General features: G+C 43.8%; 1 protein-coding gene across 1 annotated transcript in view; it reads left to right on the forward strand.

Annotated features, from left to right (window-relative positions):
• Positions 1 to 23,893, forward strand: part of cdh23 (cadherin-related 23) — a 197,629-nt gene that overhangs the window by 101,558 nt on the left and 72,178 nt on the right. Inside the window, exons 10-13 of the mRNA XM_085428695.1 lie at positions 7,521 to 7,633; positions 9,419 to 9,607; positions 14,592 to 14,741; positions 15,281 to 15,439. Coding sequence (XP_085284821.1) covers positions 7,521 to 7,633; positions 9,419 to 9,607; positions 14,592 to 14,741; positions 15,281 to 15,439 — 611 coding nt within the window. The remainder of the gene's footprint in view (positions 1 to 7,520; positions 7,634 to 9,418; positions 9,608 to 14,591; positions 14,742 to 15,280; positions 15,440 to 23,893) is intronic.

Below are 23,893 nucleotides of genomic sequence, written 5' to 3' on the forward strand. Positions count from 1 at the left end.
TTTATATCTTCTGCTTCCAGGGCAATCCTCCCATAATAACTACACGTGTAAGTTTTCCACTTTTGCAACTTAGAACACGGAAGTCGCCCAGAATCACTAGCATGTTTTCCCCCCTGTGTCTACACTCGCTCCTTTGCTGTTTGTGAGGGAGTGAATTTCAATAACAAAACTGTTCTCAGGAAATAAGCCTTCACTCCATTGTTAATGATGCAAGGGTGTAAATGTGTTTGTCAATACATAATATGAGATCTACACTCGTGTTTTCCACCTATTCTTTGGTAATGCCGAGATTCTTCAAAAGTGGCAAATTATTTGGATTTCTTTTATTTTGTAATTGTAGCATTGGCCATTGAAGCTGTTGAGCACATTATAAATTCCCAGAAAATAAGAGCTGCTTGTGTGAGTTTGTGTGTGTCTCAGTGCCTGTGGGCATTTCTCGAGGTGTGTGCGTGAGTGGATGAATTTGAGTGTGCAGGCCCACTCTAGACAAAATCATGCCATGCTTTCTCATTTTCCAGTCCAGTACTGTTGGTAATGTGAGAGCATGGCTAATCCCCTGGAGTCTCACATCACAGAGTCAAACTCTCCTGGTTAACACTAGATGCACTCTGACACACACACGTACACAAATCTTTGAATTTCTTCTTAGGAGTTTGAAATTGAAACAGCAAAATATTAACACACACAAAACACAAATTGAAGTAACAAATTTGAATTTCAAAATTCAAATAAAGAGTTTATTGCTATTTGTGTATAATTTGGGTGCGTGTGTATCTTTGAACAGCAATTTTCATCCGTTGGGGGTCTAATCACTGTGTCCTAGCAGAGCACTGGAGAACACTTTGCATCAGCAATTAGATTATGATTATATTTTCTTTCTCAGTGGCACCTCTGAGTCACCCTGTGTAATTTCAGTCTGTCTCTCTGGTCAAGCTCAACACAGCGGTGCCTAGGTGGAAGGCCCCTTCAATGGAACCTGAAGCAATGAGTCAAAGCCTCTTAACGGATGCATGCAGAGAGTACAACCAGCAGCCTGCTGTTATCTCGCAAATGTACATTACAGCACGGCACTCTAGAGCTTTTTGTAGATGCGCGTGTTTGTGTATGCACGATAGCCGCTCGGCCAGGTGAGCACCCAGTCGTCCGGGCAAGGGGCGGCTGTTGGAGAAGATTGGCATTCTAGTCAGGCCACTGAAGCTGACAAAGCAATTTAGAGGCAAGATGCCCACACTGAGTGGGTCTAAGTCCCTGATGCGCGTTACCCTCCCACCACCTCTAACAATTGTTGTCAACATCAACTTGCCTGCCTCTCCCATCAGGCAAAAAGAAATGTTGCAATGAATGTTGTGTCAGCTTAGTGTCACTAGTGCGTAACACAAAGTGGCAGTTTTTTTGTGTTTTTTCCCCCCCATGCACACTCTTACAACAACACACTACTACACTTCTCCTAACAAGATACTTGGGTCTAGCGGTTACTGCAGGATTATTACATTGATTACATGTGGCCTTTTTGCAATATTCTGTGTTATTGATCCTGTGTTTCATTGTCTTCCTGCTTCCGATAGTGGTCATTTTCAGTGTTCCACACCTATTAGGACTCAAAGGAGCTTGCAAAGAAAAGCGTCTGGACTTCTTTAAGTTGCTTGAAGATGTTTCACCTCTCATCCGAGAAGCTTCTTCAGTTCTAAGGTCAAATGGTGGAGAGTCCCAGATATAAACCTAGTGGGAGTGACCCCCCACAGAGGGACAAAAGGACCCCCTGATGATCCTCTAATCGCCTGAGCCAAGGTGTGAAACTGGGTGTGGGTCCCAATAGGCCAGAGTTTCGGGTGTGTTCATTGTGAAACCTGGCCCCACCTTATCATGTGAATTCCTGAGGTCAGATGGCCCAGGATGTGAGTGGGCGTTAAGGCGTCTGGGAAGGGATCTCAAAACTGGATTATAGATGGCAGAGAGTTGGTGTCGTAAACCCCCGCCTCTGTTCAAAGATGGTCGCTCACAGTGGACATAGATGGCTTCTTTCACTCCTCTTTCAAACCATCTGTCCTCTCTGTCCAAAATGTGAACATTGGCATCCTCGAAAGAGTGTCCTTTATCCTTAAGATGCAGATGGACTGCTGAGTCTTGTCCTGTGGAGGTGGCTCTTCTGTGTTGTGCCATGCGCTTGTGAAGTGGCTGTTTGGTCTCTCCAATGTAGAGGTCTGAGCATTCCTCGCTGCACTGTACAGCATACACCACATTGTTAAGTTTGTGTTTTGGCGTTTTGTCTTTCGGGTGAACCAGTTTTTGTCTGAGCGTGTTGCTGGGTCTGAAATGCACCGGGATGTCATGCTTGGAGAAAACTCTCCTGAGTTTCTCTGATACACCGGCTACATAGGGGATGACAATGTTGTTGCGTCTGTCCTTCTTATCCTCCCTCGCTGGTGTCTGGGCGCCCTAAACGCCCTAAATGGGCGTTCTTAAAGTCAGCAAAGAGGCACAGAAAAGAAGACCAGACACCAGCGAGGGAGGATAAGAAGGACAGACGCAACAACATTGTCATCCCCTATGTAGCCGGTGTATCAGAGAAACTCAGGAGAGTTTTCTCCAAGCATGACATCCCGGTGCATTTCAGACCCAGCAACACGCTCAGACAAAAACTGGTTCACCCGAAAGACAAAACGCCAAAATACAGACTTAACAATGTGGTGTATGCTGTACAGTGCAGCAAGGAATGCCCAGACCTCTACATTGGAGAGACCAAACAGCCACTTCACAAGCACATGGCACAACACAGAAGAGCCACCTCCACAGGACAAGACTCAGCAGTCCATCTGCATCTTAAGGATAAAGGACACTCTTTCGAGGATGCCAACGTTCACATTTTGGACAGAGAGGACAGATGGTTTGAAAGAGGAGTGAAAGAAGCCATCTATGTCCACTGTGAGCGACCATCTTTGAACAGAGGCGGGGGTTTACGACACCAACTCTCTGCCATCTATAATCCAGTTTTGAGATCCCTTCCCAGACGCCTTAACGCCCACTCACATCCTGGGCCATCTGACCTCAGGAATTCGCATGATAAGGTGGGGCCAGGTTTCACAATGAACACACCCGAAACTCTGGCCTATTGGGACCCACACCCAGTTTCACACCTTGGCTCAGGCGATTAGAGGATCATCAGGGGGTCCTTTTGTCCCTCTGTGGGGGGTTACTCCCACTAGGTTTATATCAGGGACTCTCCACCATTTGACCTTAGAACTGAAGAAGCTTCTCGGATGAGAGGTGAAACATCTTCAAGCAACTTAAAGAAGTCCAGACGCTTTTCTTTGCAAGCTCCTTTGACTACGATGACCTGGATGACTGAGAACCTTCACAGACCTATTAGGACTGTCGGCCAAAGAAAAATAAGAGCATCTGCCGTTTTAGCAAATGGCCCAAAATGATTGTTGGTCAAATTAATGTTGGGAATCATTTTGGTGATCATAGGAATTATTAATGCTGACCATGAGGGGCTGTTTCATACTGATGGTCTTGTGTTTCTTTGGTTTGTTTTAATCATAGCGATTGCCTCTAAAAAATTTGGGGGGTTTTAAGTATTATATTTGACTTAAGGCAAATAAGCCACTAAGTCTAATGTTAGCCAACAGCTTGGAAAACATCAGACTTACTGGCTTATTGGCTCACTAGTCATTGTGCAGTTCATCAATAAGGTAGTCTCGAAGCTGAAGGATAGGTTTTATGATGGTTTTAATCCTTGTCAGCATCTTTATATTTCACCAGACAGACAGACAGACAGACAGATAGATAGATAGATAGATAGATGCCACTTGTCATCAGTTACATAACTAAATTCATTATGTAGGCTGGATATGATCAGCAGTAGTTTCTGTGCCTTCTACATCCTACTCTCCACCTTTTGGCCTCAGTCCAGGCCAATTACCCCAAAGCTTTGCTCTCTTTGCTAGCTTGGCTCCTCTCCTCAATGTTCATTCTTCTGTAGTTTCCCTCCCTTCCATTCCAGACTAGATATAGGGCAATAATAGAGTGCCGACTGGGGAGTGGGGAACACAGGCATGGGTTAATCTGTTGACCCCTAGCCGTTGTATACTATAGACTTACCTCAACATGTTTCTCTGAAGTCTAGACCTCAGCTATTACTCTAACCTATCTGAAAGAGAATGTTTCTTAATCCCGCTCAAAGTGTAGCTCAAGGTTCACAGTGTTCTTACTTGTGAATGTAGGATTTCAGAAAAAGGGAAAATAGCATTTATCATGTCATATAGTTAAAGGAAGTTAGTTTAATCATGCAAAAGCTAATGAAAAGCAATCATGTCTCAAAATGTAAAAAGAAGAATAAAGTAAAGTAAAAGAAGTAATAGTTGGTAAGCTACAAAAACTATGACTGATTTATATTATTAGGACAAAACCGGGGGATTAGCTACAACAAATTTCTGGCCAGAACTTCAAATAGTATTTCAGACAGATCTGTTTCATTTTTACTGAATAGACCTTAAAGTAAATCCAGTATACATTTGTTTGTAATCTGCCAAAACTGGAGTAATGTTAGCCTTGAAACCAAATAAATTCAAGAGCTCATTTTTTATTTTTCTCTAGGCCCTCTCCTTCAGACACAACACTGATGTGTGCCACAAAACACCCTGCCATATGTGCAAAAGGCTTCAGTATCAACTATGGTGAAGTGTAACCACACCTGTAAATGTTTAGCTCTCGCTGTCATTGCCACCAAAAGAGTCCCTCTAAGTGTGCGTACTGCAGCAGGTGCTTCCGACCATCCGCACAGGTGCAGACTGAACGATCAGTTTTCTGCATGGAAATAGCAAAAGAGCATCCTAAACAAATGCTTTAATGTCTTAATGCTATTGCAAATAACAAACATAGCATTAAATTTGACACAGGAGGCATGCACAGTCCAATCGTGTGAGTGTCTCTCGTTCAGAGTTGTGCCATACTGAAAGCGATACATGTTAAATGTTGTGGTGCTTAAGATTTCAATAACAAGTTTTATGTCTATGATGCTAGCATGTTCAAATTTAATTTTTGAATACAGGTCATTTAATGCAGGCCAGTTGTTGACTGAATTCTTACATGCATGAATTTGGTACACGCAGTTCACTGATGGGGAAATGTTAAAATGAAATTTTAAAAATTTCCCCAAAGCGGGCTAACAGGGACATTAGTAGTGTACGTGCCTTAAACTAGAGCTGGGATGTCGAGTCGTTTTACATCGAATGCCACATACAGCTTACATTAATCTCAAATGGACCAGACTAGTCAAACTCTCCTATCTCAGTATAAGCACGTTAAAATACACATTAGATGTCTCAGATATCTCAGTATAAGAAAAAGAAGTGCAATTTCAACAGTGCGACTTAGTTTTTCTACATTATGAAAAATACTGCTGTAGTAAAGGAAAGAAACCTATGGTGCATTATGTAAAACTTGTTAAAACCAATAAATAAATGTGTCCCAAAAAAATGAAACAAATCTGTCAGCATGACTTAAATTCTACGACCTAAATTGTGTAATATAATTCAAAATGAAAATTTTTCTTAATTCACAATTTAACTTTTTTTTAACTGGAGCCATTGTAAAAACAAATCAATAAAAACTCCATAAATTTCTATAGTCAATAGTAAAAAAAAACTTTACTGTATCTATTATTTTACTGTTGTATGGAAACGTCTTTATTAGCAGGAAAAGCTGTAAAACCTCTGAAACTACAGGTAAAAATTGAAAAGCGATGCCGTCCTTTATATTTTCTAAAGCTGTCCAGTGTGCTAGTCTTTTCCAGGCCAATTCTAGTGCCCTGGGCCTTATTTTTGACCACCCTGGCACGCAGCATAATGGTGTGCTGATGTGTAGTACTCATTTTTGTCAGATGTTTTTGATTTGGTTGCGGCTGGATTATATTTTATCTGTTCAGCATTATTCGATTTTTGATCATTCCCTCACATTAACCTGTTTAACCTGTAGTGTGCGACATCACAGATGACCTGCTGTGGTGGCCGCTGTTAAAAGTGTTAACGTGCTCCATGTTAACACGGCGTAATTGAATTAGTCCTAGGTATGTTTCCCATTCATTCATTGATCTCATTTAGTCTTGTCTCCTCCATTGTTTGCCTTCAGCTGAACAGATTGCTGTAATAACATTCACATTTATAAAGTGCTACTTACCAGAGATTTCAAAAGGGCTATTCACGTCTCATATAACACATCATCGGCGCCAAGGATCACACTGAAAGTGTAAAGGCATTAGCTTCTCTGAGTGAGACTTGAGCATCTGATCTGAGAGAGGGAGATACCAGGCAGTGCGGGGCTGGAGCAAGAGAACATTAAAAGTGAAGAGGTGAGGGCCATTGGGTGTACTTTTGTTTGTGCTCTCCATCTGCTGGGTGTAATTAGCAGGGTGTCGGAGAGAGAGAGGGAGAGAGAGACAGAAAGAGAAAGTGTCACAGAAAAGTGTGAGAGAGGTGTGAAAGTTAACGAGAAGGACGGTAATTTGAAAAGGAATAGAGGGAATAAGAAAATATTAGAAGAGGACTCAAGTGGGCCTCGGTCTAATATTTTAACCTGTTTAATTGAAGTGAATGGATAACACCAGGCACACTTGAACTTGTTAATGAGAACAGTGCAGCGTTCATAATTTGAAATGCTCCTCTCTGAAGGAGTGCATGGAGTATGACAAAGTTAATGCAATTTATCAACCCATGCAAAAAGGGGTGACTGCAGTCAATCTGTATTGTAAGCCTATTATGTTACAGTTTAAGAAATTCTTATAAGAATTATAAGATTCTATTAATACCAAATTATACATCCAAATATGTTCTTGAAGTTCATCTGTGGGTTTTAGTTTCTAAGTAAAGATTGTTTTAAATTCAAACTTAAAAACATTTGATGTCCTACATCCCATCCTTTCTTACTAGCATGCGTCGTCTTTGATGCTTTTATCGCGACTTAACTGCCAATCAGCAGCACAAATGATACAGGAGACCCATGGTGCACGCACAAATGGTTTTATGCCTGCATATGAGAATTCACAGACAAACAAAACAGTAGCCCATTTATTTAATTTTTAAAAAAGTCTCCGTGACACTAACAGTGATAATAAAAAAAGATCTTTCCGATATCAGCCACGATGCTTGTAGTTCCCGGGATGTGTAACTATGCTTGCAGTCAGTTACTGACAGCATTATCACTACATAAATTACAGATGAACTCAATAAAGAAGTGAAAAAGGGAAGGGGAGTGTGACAGAAATAAAGCGGGTTTAGGAGAAGCAGCTTGTGGACAGGTTGGAGGAGGTCAGCCAGCCTAAGGGAGGTACAGAGATAAAAGACAGCACAGTGAATGCAGTATCCATATTACATGAAATAGAGACTTGCACATGGCTCATCCACCACCTTCCCTTCCAAAGGATTCTTGTTGTATCCCAGGAGACATGTTGAATTATCAACTATGCAGGTTTTGTTTCTCTCTCTGACTTTCTTTGGTCTCCCTCTCTCTCTCACTCCATCTAGGAAACACAAACAGTGTTTTTGCCCTGGACTACATCAGTGGATCCCTGACAGTGAATGGGCAGCTGGACAGAGAAAACCCCCTCTACTCAGCAGGATTCTCTCTGACTGTCAGGGTGAGCTGCCGAATGTGGGGGGAGTTATTGTGTGGAGGGACTGTCGTAGGCTAGAGAAGAGACTGAAAGGCTGCTTCACCGCTGGATTAAGAGAGAACTTTGATATGAAAGTGTATTCTATATAGTCTCCAAAGACCAACTAAACAGATCTCTTAGACTGGATATACAGTCTGTCGCTTATGCAGGAAATCAGTTAGAACTAGATATGTATGATGTGCGTGCAGTATATCTTTAGATGCTTTGTCAATATGCTTCTGCACAAATGAGACTCTGACAAACTCAAGTGCTTTTATTGGGCTCATTAGTGGCCATATTCATGCTTGCGATTCTGTGATAATGTCCCCTCCAGAGGCTCGTGCTGAATGAGCAGATATTAGAACAAGGGGAGCAGAGAACAAGAAAGAGGAAGAGGATTTAGAGTCCTCCTTAATGCTGAGGCCTCCTTTGTTCCTCCATTTTTTCCCCTTTTCTCTTGTTTGAAGTAGGTGTGATCTCTGAATCCCTCTATCCCTCCATGAGCCAAGTCTGTCTCGCTTGGCTTTTTAGCATGTCACTCCTTCCCTCTCGCCCCCCCCTTGTCCCCCCACCTCCCAACCCGGAGCCTTGCCACCTTGTCCAGTCCTCCACTTTTGTTGTCATTATTTCTTCTCCTCCACCATTGTACACCGAGTGGTTCCCACAGGGTGTGAGGGCGCGTGAAATGGATTTCCAAGTCCTGCTGAAAGCGGAAAGATTTGTGAACAAAGGCCTCATTTTTCTGTGTAGTTACAATATTCCATTCGTGATCTTGATAGCTTGACAAGTCAAATCTGCCACACCTTAAGAGAAATGGCCTCTCTGGCGTTTGTGCATTTACTGATTTGGCTGCAATTATTGGTAATAAAAAGCAGGTCGCGTGACATTTTTATACGAGAGACCATTGAGATACATTTGGCTCTGAGGTTTAATACAAAAAGAGATTCTGGCAAACATATTCCAGGCTCAGGCTTGTCTTTTTAATTGAAATCAATAATTACTAACCAGAAAAGTAGAATGAGCAAAAAGGCTGGAAAAGAAAAAAATGTCACCCAAAAATTTATTTATAAGATATGGATTTTTCTCCCTCCTCTCTAAATTTTCTCTCCTCTTCTTGTGCTTTCTTAGCCGGTGCTGCTATTGATTGGAGTGTGCCGTAGTAATACAACTAATTTCTCAACTTCAGGCAGCTTAGATAGCACTGAGCACGTGGAGGTGGAGGTCAAATTATTCTGGAGCACTGTTACGAAAGAGGCTAAACTATCTGATTATCCAGACTAGCATGTTGTTTCTGCTTCTCCTCCTATTGCCTGTGACACTCGTTCGTCAATAAAAGACAGTGGTTGCCCCTTTCTATTATTCCCTCCTATTTTTTTCATTTCAGAGGGCAGCCATCTTCAATAACTGAGGCAGGCAAAAACAGAGTGTGTGTAATTGTGTCTCCTCAATTGGACTTCTTTCACCTAAATCTCATTGTGTGTTCATGCGTATGAGTGTGTATGTGTGGATGTACATGTGCTGGCCTTCTCTTGGCCTCACTTTGAGCCTATTTCTGTGATTGCTTTTAGGCCGTCTGTCTACCTTTTGATCCAATAAATGAACAGCTGTAAATACCGAGTGAGATTGCGTGCTGACCGTCTCCATCCAGAATGACATTTTCAGTCCAATCAAATGGATCGCTCACTCTCGCTATGTCTCTCTCTCTCTTTTTTCTGTGTCCCTCTCTCTTTCTCTCTCTGATGAACATTTCCTGCTCTGGCTTCCTGTTAGGCCACCGAGCTGAATGATGACCGCAGTCCATCTAGGGCAACTGTGGTGACCACCTTCACCATCCTGTTAATTGACAAGAATGACAACGCCCCGAAGTTCAACAGTTCTGAATATCGGGTCCGCATCACCGAACTGGCACAGGTGGGCTTTGCCCTGCCCCTCTTCATCCAGGCAGAAGATAAGGACGAGGTGGGTAGATCACATCTTAATGGTTTCCACTATTCACAACATTTGTATGCCCCTGTGCTGACAACAGCTGTAGCGGGAGGCATTAAGTTTTTGGCTTCTCTATTCTCATCAACACCTTTCTTTTAATTACACAAGAACATTTGATCAGACTCAGGAATGAATGCAATATGTCCGGAACATCTGAAGTGACTTTCATGGCATCTGTTGCAAATATTCTCATGTCAGTGATTGAATTTAGCGGTTACAAAACCAGTTTTTGCCCACAACTGAAGACTTCTTAGATCAGTGCTGGCAAAACTTTACACGTCAAAAGTCCTGGTGCACAAAATAGGCAGACAATAACACAATCAAACATTAAAGTATTTCCAGTGACAACTTCAGTGACCTTTCAAAATTATGTCCAAAAAGGAGTAGTAAACAATTTCTGATGAATAACTGCAAATATTCAACACACTTTTTTGCCCCAAGTCCTCATCTAGCAATCCTCAGGGCTGTGAGCCAGGCTCATCTAGGGGTGGCCAGTTAGCCGGTGAAATTTCCCCCTTTAGTAATGCTGATGGCTTACCCACCTGTGGTGATAGCCCTGGGTGGATTATGATCAATCGACCATTTCTTGTAAACCTGGTGGGGCTTTTGTCAGAAATGTGGTAATTAATCAAAATGCTACAAGTGAGTATTTATCTATTCATATCATTACTGAACTGCAATAATTTGAATAATGGACACAGTGTGACATCTTCAAGCTAAAAATTTATAGAAAATAAGCAAAGATAGACGAAATCTGTTGTTTGTTTTGTTAGAAATCTTTTAATTTAATTTTGGGGAAACATGAAATGTCTAACTGGATAAAATCATGAAATCATGCAACAAAGACAAAGCATGTCTTTAGGCATTCATCAGTGCCATAACTGAGGAAAATAGGTAAATGTGACAGTATATTTCTTGTTTGGTAAGATACAGACATACTAAAATATTATCATTGATCTTTTGTAAGTTGTCTTTGCATGTGGGATACTGATTAGTTCAATCCTGGCATGCTTTTAAAGATTATATCAGATAAAAGATGCTGTCTTTACCACATTCTAATATTCTGTCTGCCTTAGACCTTTAATTTTGCTACATAGTTCTATTGTACAGTACAGTATGCTAGTGTAAAAGAGAACAAGAGTAAATCAGGATGTGACAAAATGTTAGATGTATTTTTGCATTCCTGCATCATACAAGCAGATCCAATATTCAGTATGAAGAGAATGTGATTAGTGCAATAAATAAACCTGATTGGAACACGCAGAATTGATAGTTCAAAGTTTGTTTTTATCAGATTTCAGACTTTTTACTTTCAGTTGGAATAGATCGGCACTAACAAGCTAACAAGATACATTTTAATCTATCTTGTTATCTTGTTTATAAATGCACAGCCAAAAAAGAACATCAGCCACTCTGTGAAACTATATTTCACTATGTCATGTGGATTGTGTGGATTGTCAGCAGGAGTGTGCTACAGCCTCCTTTGGTTTGCCCGCCACTTCCCATTTACTGTATCTATCAGCCTACTGTGGTGACACGCAGTCACATACACTCAGACACCAAAATATACACAGAAGTCAAACATTTTAGGCTTGCTCTGTCTCACTCGTTTTCTCTCTCCCTCGCTCACATATGCACACGCTCGCTCACACCAGCGCATTGGACTCGACTACAATTTAATTTGCTCTGGAAGAGATGGGATAGAGCATCAAATTATACCTAACGAGGAAAATCGATCACCTAGGGTGCAGATAAGCTGAAAACTAGTCAACTCTGATTGATTCAGGCGCAGCAGCCGCCAGGGTGGAATTTGACAGATAACTGTGAGTCAAGTGGATAGAAAAGAAGGTAGAGAATAAAGAGAAACAGACTTGCGGAGGGGAGAGGAGAGGAGCAAAATCATAAGTCGTAGTAATTGGTGGAGCAGGAAGAAAACAGTCAGGAGAGGAATACAGCACTTGAAAGGAGAGATAGCAGGAATATTTAGCAGCAGGTCTGTTTATCCATTCTAGGGATGGCGTGTTTGCTTCTGCCTGTGTTCCAGCAGCAAGCAGAGAAGAGAGCACTGTAAGCGTGTTGCTGCACGCAGGTGGGGTGACGACCCAGACACCTTGGCATGAGATAACACCAATATCAGCGTTCGCTCAGGGGAGGCTTCCAGACACCTAACATATCTGGGCTAAGATTGCTTATTGCAAATGGGGGAATGGCTCCGAGACGGTTTTAATTTACTAGATTCGCCGTAGATGCTGCATTCGAAAGCACTTACCAGAATCGGCGCATTAGCAGCCCCAGCTCACTGTTAAGTCATCATCATGCAACAAAACAAAAGACATCAAAAAGAGCTTAAAAAGCAAAGTGTCACATGGAAAAAATATAAAGAGAAAATGCAGAAAACGTATTCCGGGGCATTTTAAACTCTACCAGTCTTGCATTGTTACTCTGCTGTGATAGAGCCACGAGTACATCAATTGCAAGGAGTAAAGCCCACGAGGTGTTTTTTGTCTTGCAGTTTTTTATTGCTTTTTTGATCTTTTAAACCTGCATGTCATTGCCGATACACACAAACTCATTCACACTCCACTACACCTGCTCTGTAATCTCACTCCTTCCATGTGTAAGGGATTATAGGCAGACATTTCTTTTCTTAGACTATGACACAAGTGGTAGTTACCTCTCTGCCTGTCGCTGCCTTCATATCCTCTTCTACTTGGCTAGCATCTTTAAAAACTTTTTGCTGCTGGAGCTTGTCACTAAACTTTGTGGCAGTTGCATCTGACAGGATGCTTTTATTGAGGGCTTCTAAAGGCAGAAGCAAATGGACGGGCAATTACGTTTATGGGCAGTTTGAGGTGACATCCCTGCATATTGGATGGTCTTTTAAATAGGAGTCATCAGCCACAATGGTTCTCCCACAGACGAAAACAAAAACAAGGGGGCTATTTCAACTGGCAGCATAATGCCAATTGACCACGCCACCCGTCTTCCTCTGTCTGCCACAATGGCTACATGATTGGCTGCCCTGAAGCTTTATACATCAAGACAGGAAGGACCTAGAGATGGGGTTTTTTCTCCCGCTCAAGAAAGCCACAGGTATTTCAGAGATGTGATGTCACTGGTTTATATTTACCCATAATGCATCTGCACGTGGGGATTTATCTGAGGAAAAAGAAGTGGAGAAGGAAAAGATGAGTTGGGGTTTTTTTCCCCTCCATTATTCCAAATTTCATATATATACTTTTTCATTACACATAACTGCAATGACACAAAACATAGTATTTCTAAATCAGTCTTCATGTTCACATAATCTACATAATCATAAACATTGTGCTGGCAACTTACGCTGCAGTGAGCTAGAAAGCAAACACAAACGAATGTAGCTGGATTGAGGTAGATAGTCATGGTTGTCACCAGGGATCACGTCAACCCCTTTTCCTCTCTCATAAAACACACAATGTGCGCAAAGCATATGGTTTTCTTCTCTGGCTAGGTATTCATGCAGTCTGACTTACTCTTAGAGCTCTGTGGGAAATAAATGGGGAATAAATTCTGTGTATCACTTAAACTGTGACCCAAGTTTTACAGACGGAGAAGTGATGAATCTGTGGTATGGGCTATGATTTGATTCTTATGTCTGATCACAGTTGGACCTTTCAGTGTTACTGTTATTAATATTCTGGCTTGTCACTTTGTTCTTTTTGTACAAAGTGCACTCCTCCACGCCAAATGCATCCTGAAGGAATTTTCGAGTTGGCTTGTTCCGTCTCGATTTAACATTTTCTTCACTGGTGCATTGTTTGGTGTGCCTTTTTATAACTGCTTCATTATGAGCGTTCAACATATTTCACAGTTGTTCTCAGAAAAGAAACATCCTGCTCAAGACTGACAATAAAAAAGCTGCTGCCTACATGCTGATCCTGGTTTTGAAGATCATTTATTATTGTTAATTAAATACAACTCAAAATTAAAACTAGGTGGCGGGGGGGGGGGGGGGGGGGGGACTTTCAAGAAAATAAATGAACTAACTGAAATAATATTGTGTGCTCAGAAAACTAACTAATAAAATACCAGAAATATGAAATATGTTCATATCAAAGTGACCCTGTTGAGGCTGTGTTTGTATTTGGCTATGTAGATTTATATATGATATATGATATATGATCATAATAACCAGAAAAAAAACTAATTAGAAAATATAAAACTCTAATAATCTATTATTTTAAAGTACGAACACAAACATGTGACATATTGAAAGAAAAGTTTGGAATAAAATAAAATAAGATAAGATAAGAAAACCTTTATTAGTCCCACCCATGGGAAATTTGTTGTGTTACAGCAGAAAGTGGACAGTGCAAAGTTACAGTAGCAAAAATTAAGAAAAACACTGGAATATGATAAGATAAGAAGAATAAGATACTATATACAACAGAATAAAATACAGCGTTGTCAGAAAAAGAGAATAACCCTTCCACATCATTCATGCATTTGTACAGGTATAAATTACAAGTATCTCGTGTCCTGTCATCAGCGATACATTAATCTTTAGTATAGCTGCAATTTTATCATTTTACCAGCAAAGACAGAGAAATATTTAAATGAAAACACATGAATATCATACAGTTATTACACTGTTGTTAGTACATGTTATTACCTAACACTACTAGACTATGTGCAGGCTTTTGATATACATCATTCTAGGTACAACAGCCATAAATGCGTGAAAAATATGTATGCTGTCTATCTATCCTGTCGAGATAGATAGACATGTTTTTTTCCCCCTATAATTAAATGTGATTTCTTTTGACTTGCTAAATATACAGTGCCATGTATCGTATACTGCACATTTCTCACTCATAGGTTAGACTCAGTATATATTGCCACCTGACTGTGCTCCATCTTTTAAAAACACAATTTTCTTGCTCTTATTCTATCCTCTCTCTTATCCTTCCTATGGCAGGGGGTGCACAGCATGTTCCAAGTGTTTCTGACAGGAAACAATTCAGAATACTTCACCATCTCCCCCACAGCGGTGCAAGGGCGTGCCGACATCAGGATGAGGGTTGCCATGCCGCTGGACTACGAACAGATTCGCAGCTTCAGTTTTTCAGTAAGTTTTTCAACTTAGTTTGAGTAGTTGTGCCCTGTAGATTTACCTGAGAAACCTGCATCACCCCAACAAAGCATAGCTGTTGGTTTTTTTGATAATATCTATTAAAAAGCCTAAAGTAGCTTAAAGATTTATAATCAATGGAAATGAACTGTGGACCAAGCCAGAGCTGTGAAAAAGAAAATCCGAATGTAACTTCATTATGTTTCTTGAAAAGTGTTTTGATTTGTTTGGACACAAGGCACAGTTAGACTGGAGCAATATCTCTTTCTAAACAGCACCGAGTTGTTTGAACAGTGAAATTGCTATTTTGTCACCTCAGTTTAACCCCGAGTTGTTTATAGAATCAGAGTAGCACACTGTAAATCTTAAATAAATTATTTCAGTAGCAAATTCAGATTACACTTTTTAGAATGCAACCAACAGCCTCCATGCATAATAATCTGTTGTTTTTTCCTTTAATCATTCTTTATATCTGAGGAAACATTCATGTGTCTGTGTGTATTCATTGCTTCTGTTCCTTGCTCTCTCTCTCTCAGCTTTATGCAAATGAATCCATGTCGGATCATGTGGGATTTGCTCGCGTCTTTATTGAACTAATCAATGAGAATGATAACCGCCCCATCTTCAGCAGACCCCTCTACAACATCAGCCTCCCTGAAAACACACCACCTGGTACATCGCTGCTGCGCATCCTGGTGAGTTTCTAAGTGAACCGCTGTGTGGTGTTTACACAGCTGGGAACGTGATAAATTACTCACAGAGTGGGGATTTATTCCTGGAGAGAAACTTAACATGGCTCCAAACAGATTACAATAAAACCTGGCTTGTACTAGTAACTTTTACAGGGCTTGCTTTATTGGGGATGAAATCTTGAAGTGTTTGTTTAGCCCACGTGACCCGGTACTCTCTTGAGACTTTCCCGTACGAGTAAGAATTTAATGTGACCCAAGCAAGGCAGTGCCTGAAACTGAAAAACACAAATGAAAAACGCAGTTACCTTCTCATCTACTATACTGGGCCACAGTTAACCAAATTACTGACAGCACAGTGGTTTAGGGAGAGAACAGTAGTGTGGTTAGTCCATATCATTGTTTGGGCCAGATAAAATTACCTTCAGAATTAAGATTTAAAGTTTCATATTACGCTAAACTTCTTTGATCTGTAACAAATTGAAGCATATTGTAGAAATGCCAGTTCTAATTGGATTGTTGTTATCAGAGGAGGTTAAGGTGTATTGCTTTTCATATTGTATTGAAATTACAGATGTCAATAATAATGGCATGACTCCATACAAAATAATGCAATTTAAGAATTGAGTTTAGGATATTTTTTTTATCATATGTTGCATTATTTATTTCCTCCATGTCTATCATTGTTATGTAGTTTCACATAGCTTGAAGTAGCTTTGTAGCTGCTCCACCTCATGATCTCAGGGTCCCACCATTTAGCACCTGCAGCCACTGCTTTAATCAGATGAGGAAACAAAAAAACAAAAGCATCTCTGACTGTCTCCTCATAAGTCTGCATTATTATTCATTACTAGTCATCGCTGTGATGAACACCCACAATCCACTAGAAACATGTGCCAAAAACCACAGTATGAAAATCAATAGTGTTTATAGACCAGTTGTTCATGAAACGGAGATTGCAGGGCCGTCTAATACCCAATAAGTATAGCTGGTGTTGGCCTCGTGCTGCAGCATGTGGTTTGCCTTGGAATCCTGATATCTGGCTGTGGGGAGTGAGTGGACTGTAAACAGAATGAAATGTGACGGCTTCAGTGAGGAATATACACTGGCATGACTGACAGAACTCGTATACCCTGTTAGATAAAGGTTTCGATTGTCTGACCTGTTATCAAACACACACAAAACTGCACTGATATAGACATTAGTCCTCTGAGATTGAGACGTAACATGCATTTTAAAGAGGCGTTTAATATAGTACACATTTCTAGGTGGGTTTTGAGACTGAGAAATAACAGACACATACACACCTACAGGGTACAGTATATACAGTATTTAATATTAAAGCTGTGGAGCTTATACTTTTGACGTCAGATGAAAGTCCATGACTGTCTGTACTCTTTGACCTTCTTTGGTCTTCACATGGTGCTTGGAAAGTATTTTCTGTTTCAGTTGGGATTCTTTCTTTTTTCTGCACTATGAAATTTTCTTTGCAAAGATGCAGATGGCGTCTCCTGTCTCTACAGAAATGAAAGAGCACTTGTCTCTGGCAAGAGAGGAATCCATTTGGTGCAGGTGTCCAACTCCAGGAAAAGGCAAACAGCTCCAGACTTGAATATTCCCACTGACATGTTGCAGCTCCTCTAAAATCTCTAGTCATCTATACGCTTTCATGTTTAGAGACTTCTACACATAGTCTGATGTCAGTAATACTACTTGATGGCCATTACAGTGCTTTTGCTGACTGGAATCGTGTTTTCTTCATCTTGCAAATTCTGTATCTGTGGTGAAGTTTGTGCTCTTTTGCTCTGTGGGGCCAAGGCTAAGTGGTAACTTTCCACTTGCTTTATTAATGATATTGCCACCTAGGTTTTAAAGAGCCGGGGAAATCTTGTTTCTAAGTTATTAGTTTTTGTTTTGATTCCACAAGGGAAGGCAATGCAACCTAGCCCAAGGACAGAGACTGGAGCAAGGATGTGTTTGGAAAAAAACACATTTTAATTTCCCTTTCGATAATAAAAGGAAAACAATCTGTAAATAGAAGGTAACCTGACTCGATAAAAGTCAATAAAAGTGACTAAAAAGAGTAAAACAGTTGAGCATTAAAATACTAAAGGAAAAGAAACTTAACTTGTCAAAAAAACTTTATTCATAAGATATACACCGGTACATTAAAACAAATGAAATAAAATAAACTACACCAGCCTGACAAACATGCTGTTACAGCATAGTCCAGTCTGTGTTACTCTGTCCAAGATTTCAGATCAAAGCATGATCCTTTCCCATCCCCATATCAAACAGCCTGCCACAGACAGCAAACACACCTCTTCCCTCAACACTGTGCCTCCCTCCTGATACTACAACACTGGGCAGTGCTGTTGGTAAAACAGAGCTGCTGCAAACAACTCTGATACCGACACAGCTCCTAATCCCGAATGCCCCTCTGGAACTCCTGCTATCCCGACACTAGTCTAGCTGCTTTACAAAGAGTTGAAACAGGTTACTAACAGAGGTGTGCGAAGCTCTGGGCTCTGCCCTTTGGCTCCTCCAGATTTGACTATAGCATCTAGCTTTGGGTCTCGTTATGGTCGGTTAGTAATGGCAAGGTGTTTGTGGCAGCACATCTTCTACTTTGGCATCTTACGCTGGCATTCCCCATGTTCCTCTGCTTTAGGCTACTTATAATATCTCTGGGTATTGATCAGATCTCCCACCTATATCTCCATATTGCAGCTACTAAATGTTCCTCAGTGACCTGCCCCAGGCTGAAATCCTTGGCAGCTTTCTCTCACACTCTTTATTTAGGTCAATTTTACAGTCATTAAATCTGGCAGGTTATTAAAACTACACATATATCAATTAAAATCAAGACATCTAAAAACAAATAAAACCAACAACAAGCAGAAAAAAAAAGCTAAAATGCTACAAGCACAAAATAAACAGGCAAAGGACATAAACCCAAATATTCTACCTTGTGACATCCCCCACCCCTTTAATGGTGGTATTTCCTAACACCTTAACCTTCATCAGCAGCTGCGCACCCTATCCCAGGTGGGGGTTGCTCTAAGGCCACGTCCACACATAGATTTGAAAATGGCGTTTTCAAAACGCTCGGCGTCCACACTAGCGTTTTCAGTCATTTTCACGGAGTTGTGCGTCCACATTCCAGTACTGCACATGCGTGAAACGCAAGAAGATTCGACCTGCCTCATTTCTGTCTGCCATTTATTAGTGATGTGCGATACCACTGATTTCCTTTCCGATCCGATACCAAGTAAAATTCAGGGTGGTATCGACAAAAATGTAATGTTTCATTGTATTTCATAATACAATATTGTGGCATGCAGAGGAATCTTAACAAAGAAGCTCACAGAGAGATTGAGCTTGCTGTTCAACCCCAAACTGGTAGGGGGAGCTCTTTATTAAAACACTTGCCGGTGCTACAATGTGTCTCAGGGGTCAACAACAGCACAACAGAACTCACTCATGGTACAGCACTCTCTCTACAAAACAACAACTGTCAGTGACTTCATAATAATGTAACCATAAACAATAAAACAAAAACATCTAAACAGCAGCACATGTCCCAAGGCATGATGGGAGAGAACTAGCTGCTCCCCCAACATGCCACACAGCCCCCACCTGAGTGGTTAGCTGTCCCCAGCAACCAGCATGTCCATAGCAAAGTCTCTGGACTCAAGGGCTGATAGGGTGCCAGGCGATCACGAAGGAGTACGACCACCCTGTTCCATTTGACCAGCCACACCCTGTAGACCACGTCGGACAGCCTCTCCAGAACAGTGCAGGGTCCAACCCACTGGCTCATCAGTTTGGGGGAAAGCCCTTTCTTCCTTTCCGGGCTGTAGACCCACACATGCTGACCTGGCGAGAGTCCTTCCCCCTTGCAGCAGCTATCAGAAGCTCGCTTCTGCTGGGAGCCTGCGTCTCGGAGAGCCTGCCTGGTCAACTGGTGCACCTCCCATAGCCGGGCCAGGAGGTTGTGGAGGTAGTCCAACCCGCACACTGGTCAGGGACTGCATAATAGGCCTCAGGCCACTTAGTGAAGTAGTCCATGGCAACCAGGATGTAGCGCTTCCCCTGGCCAGTGGTGGGGAAGGGTCCCAGGATGTCGACTCCGACCCACTCCATGGGAGCCCCCACCTGATACTGCTGCAAGGGGGCATGAGAGTGTTGGGAAGGCCCTTTCTGAGACGTGCAGGCATCACAGATGGACATGGAGCTCTACATCCTGGCGACACCTGGGCCAGTAGAACCGAGACCGAAGTCGCCGCAGAGTCTTGGTAACTCCAAAGTGTCCTGCCCCCGCCACACCATGGACCAGCTGGAGGACCCTGGACCGCAACTGTTGAGGTACCAAGAGCTGGAAGACCTCATGGTGACCCCCGGGAGCCTGCCAGCGGTGATAGAGGAGGCCGTTCCGGCTTGTGAGGTTAGCCCATTGGGAGTAGAAAGCCTTGGTCTTGAGGTCCAGTGCAGATACTTCTGGCCATGATGGTCTCTGACCGGCCCCAATCCAACACTGAACCTGTGAAAGGGCAGGGTCTTGGTTCTGGTCATGTTGCAGCTGTTTGGGATCCATGGCCTCCAGACCCTCAGTGTGCCCTGCAGCGGACTGGACCTGAAGACTGCTACAGTGCCCACCTGGAACAGAGTCATTCTCATGGCCACCCTGTGGTGACGCTATCACTAAAGTCATGCCCTCCTGGTCCTCCAGGTGTTGGCAGTACCTGCACTGTTCTTCCTCACAAGGGCGTCGGGAGAGGGCATCTGCATTGGTGTGGAGACGTCCCGCCCGGTAACGAACCTCAAAGTGGTAATCTTACAACGTCTCCAACCACCGGGCTAGCTGTCCCTCCGGTTCTTTAAAGCTGAGCAGCCAAGTGAGGGATGCATGGTCTATGCACAGGAGGAACTTCTTCCCGTAGAGGTAGGGTCTGAAATGGCAGAGGCCCAGGATGATGGTCAGCAGCTCTCGACAGCCCCCACGCCCGTGTTGCTGGCATCGGTGTCCACGACAAAAGGAAGATGCAGGTCTGGGTAGGCTAGCACCGGTGCCTCAACCAGTGCAGATCGGAGCCAATCAAACGCCACAGCGCAGTCCTCACTCCAGTGGAACTCTCGGCCCTCCTGTGTGAGCCAGTGCAGGGGGCTTGCAATGGTAGCAAAGTCCTTGACAAAACGCCGGTAGTATGATGCCAGGCCAAGGAAGCTCCGCAACTCAGCAGTATTGCCTGGAATGGGCCAGTCCTTCACAGCAGCCACCTTCGCAGGATCAGTGGAAACCCCAGCTCTGCTGACAATGTGACCCAAAAAAGTCGTCCCCTTTCGGAAGAGGTGGCACTTTTTGAGGTGGAGACGAAGGCCAGCCTGGCGGATAGCATGGAAAACAGCAGTCAGGTTAGCCAAAGCTTTCTCGAAGTCTGTTGCTTGGACAAGGAGGTCATCCAGGTAGACCACACAGCGGTCGTGGGGAATGTAGAACCCTCTCCATTAGGTGCTCAAATGTGGCTGGGGCATTGCAGAGGCCGAAGGGCATCACCTTAAACTGCCATAGTCCCTGACCAATGGAGAAAGCAGTCTTTGGGCGGGCCTCTGGCGTCAGCTCCACCTGCCAGTAGCCACTGCGCTAATTGAGGGAATTGAACCAGCAGGACCCAGCAATGTCGTCATGGGCATCGTCAATCCAGGGCAATGGGTAGGAGTCCTTGCATGTGATGCTGTTGAGTAGACGATAGTCAACACAAAACTGCCAGGTACCATCCTTTTTCCGAAACAGTACGGCCGGGGCTTCCCAGGGGCTGTCTGAGGGTTCGATGATGCCCACCTCTGCCATTTCCCTGATCTTCTGCTCTGCTGCGGCACGCTTGGCAAGGGGAAGGCGACGAGGGCAGAGGCAGATGGGCCGTGCATCCCCAGTGTCAATGTCATGTTGTACCAGCCTGATTTGCATGCAGTCCGCATCTTTGGCTGCAAAGATGTCGGCAAACAAGTCGAGTATCTCCCACAGCTGCCGTTGCTGATCAGCCTGGAGACCCTCGCAGCTCCTCTGGTATAAGTCCTCGACAGCTTGCTTGGTCTCTGTGGACAGTTGCTGTACTGCTGGTAAAGGAGAGGCCCTTTCCACCGCCAGCGGCGACAGGTCCTCAGGCTTCCTGACACTGGCTGAAAAAGTGGAGGCAGGCAGCGGGACTTCCTTGGTGGTGTGGAGCTTCACAGCCTCCGTGCCCAGGTAAAGGATTCCTCTGGACACGTACCCTGTGGCCTCCCATTTGGCCAGCAGGTCCAGACCACTGATGCATTGGTCCTGGATGCCGGCTAGCCAGAACTGGTGGTCCACAGTGCAGTTAGCAACAGTCGCCAGGAGGGATCTTTCCCCTTTAACTTTGGCACGCTCCCCCGTGACTGTGGTGATGTGGAGCTGAGTAGGCTGCCAACCCTGCAGTCTTGGGCTGTCAGTACCAGGGAGGACTCCTGCCTGTACCAAGGAAAGCGTAGATCCAGTTTCTATCAGGGCTCTACAGGTGGTGCCAGCAAGGTCACAGTCCGGATACAGTCCCTGTGTCTGGCAAGCCAGCCAACCCGCAAGTGTGATTCGGAGGACAGATTGGTGGTGGGGGGGCAGTTCTTCCATTGTGCCACCCCGCCTTAGTTTAACGGCAGCTGGGGTGCCAGGCGTGCAATGTGGCCTGGTTCTCCACACCGATGGCAGTTGTCCCTGGATTAGCCACCTGCTGGCCTATTCCCTCGCCGAGATCGCCAGGGTGGTGTGATGGTGGTTTGGAGGGCCATCTCCTCCTGGTTGCTCCTTTTGTACTTCATTTGACACACTCGGTGACTTGTGCCAGGGCTGCGTGCACCTGAGCTGAGCACATGCTCCACTCTTTCTGCCTCAGTTAGAGCTGCTGCCAGGGTTTCCGGTGCATGCAGACGGATGTGCTCTTGTAGTCGTTTTGGCTGGAGACCCCGAACGAAAGCCTGGAGAGCAAGCTCTTCTTGTGCTGCAGCATCAAAACCAGGGTACCGTCTTTGTGCGTAAAGACGAAGGTCGGCAGCATAGGCACCCAGACTCTCCTCTTGTCTCCGTGGGCAGCTGGCAAGTTTATCTCAGGCATCATCTGCATGTGTACGGAGGCCAAGCCTGCTCCGCATTGCTCTGGCAACAGCAGGCCAACTTAAACACTCTTCTGGCTGAAGATCTGTGCAGATCTGCAGGGCCCTGCCTTCCAAGGTGAGGGCAACCTGGACAGCTGTCTCCTCTGTTGACCATCCATTTAGCTGAGCAGCCAGCTGTACCTGGATAAGGTAGGTCTCTGGAGGTGCCTCCCCATTATAGCGTGGCAGCTTCATGCTCCCCCAGACAGGAGCCCCTGGTGGCAGTGTCGGCTGTACTTGGTCCAGGAGGCATTGGCGTTGTCCCCCTCAGCTGCCAGCAATGAGGGTGTGCTGCTCCCAGGCATCACCCTGAGTGGAGGCTGGCTGGCTGCTCGTTGTCTTGGAGCCTGCAGCATGCCTTTGCAGCTCCGACAGCTTCCCAGTGGGCAGGGGTGTGAGGCTCCATCTGGTAAGCCCAACAGATCTTCCCCTGGCTGGTTTGCTGCTGCCCGGGATCTCCCTACTTCTTTGGTTGTGCTCCATTCACTGCTTCCAGGCAGGTGATAAGCTCCTCAATCTTCCTCAGCTCCTCTTCCTCTTTCAAAATAGTGGCCATGCTCTTGGAAGCCCTCTTTTGACACCTATGTGGCATGCAGAGGAACCTTAACAAAGAAGCTCACAGAGAGATTGAACTTGCTGTTCAACCCCAAACTGGTAGGGGGAGCTCTATATTAAAACACTTGCCATTGCTACAGTGTGCCTCAGGGGTCAACAACAGCACAACAGAACTCACTCAGGGTACAGCACTCTCTCTACAAAACAACAACTGTCAGTGACTCTGCACCACAGCGTAAACACAACATTCAAGATAACAGTTAAAAGTAACGTAACCATAAACAATAAAACAAGAACATCTAAACAGCAGCACATGTCCCAAGGCATGATGGGAGAGAACTAGCTGCTCCCCCAACACGCCACAATATATAATTGTATTATGTAATTGTAGTAATAATAATATAAGTATATCGCTTCATAATGATTACAGGACATCAGACTACTGTACAGAATAATCATATAGAAATAAAAAAAAACTTGAAGTTGTGCACTGTTTGAACACGTTGCCTGCCTGCAGCATTAAAGGACTCCGCGAGAGACGCCTGTCTCGCCCTAGCAGCACCTGTCCTCCTCCTCTTCACTTCGCCTCAACATAAGCTCATCATATTCTGTGATATGATTTACTCTGAGGTGTTTGACGAGGTTAGTGGCGTTGCCACAACACCTCACTGTCTTGCCACATGTATCGGAAACCGCGTCTTGGCTGTTTGTGGAGGTAAAATACGTCCACACATG

The sequence above is a fragment of the Rhamphochromis longiceps genome, linkage group LG13 (assembly GCF_057381845.1).
Source record: "Rhamphochromis longiceps isolate RC_006_pf linkage group LG13, R_longiceps_female_GT1.1, whole genome shotgun sequence".
Classification (NCBI taxonomy): Eukaryota; Metazoa; Chordata; class Actinopteri; order Cichliformes; family Cichlidae; genus Rhamphochromis; species Rhamphochromis longiceps.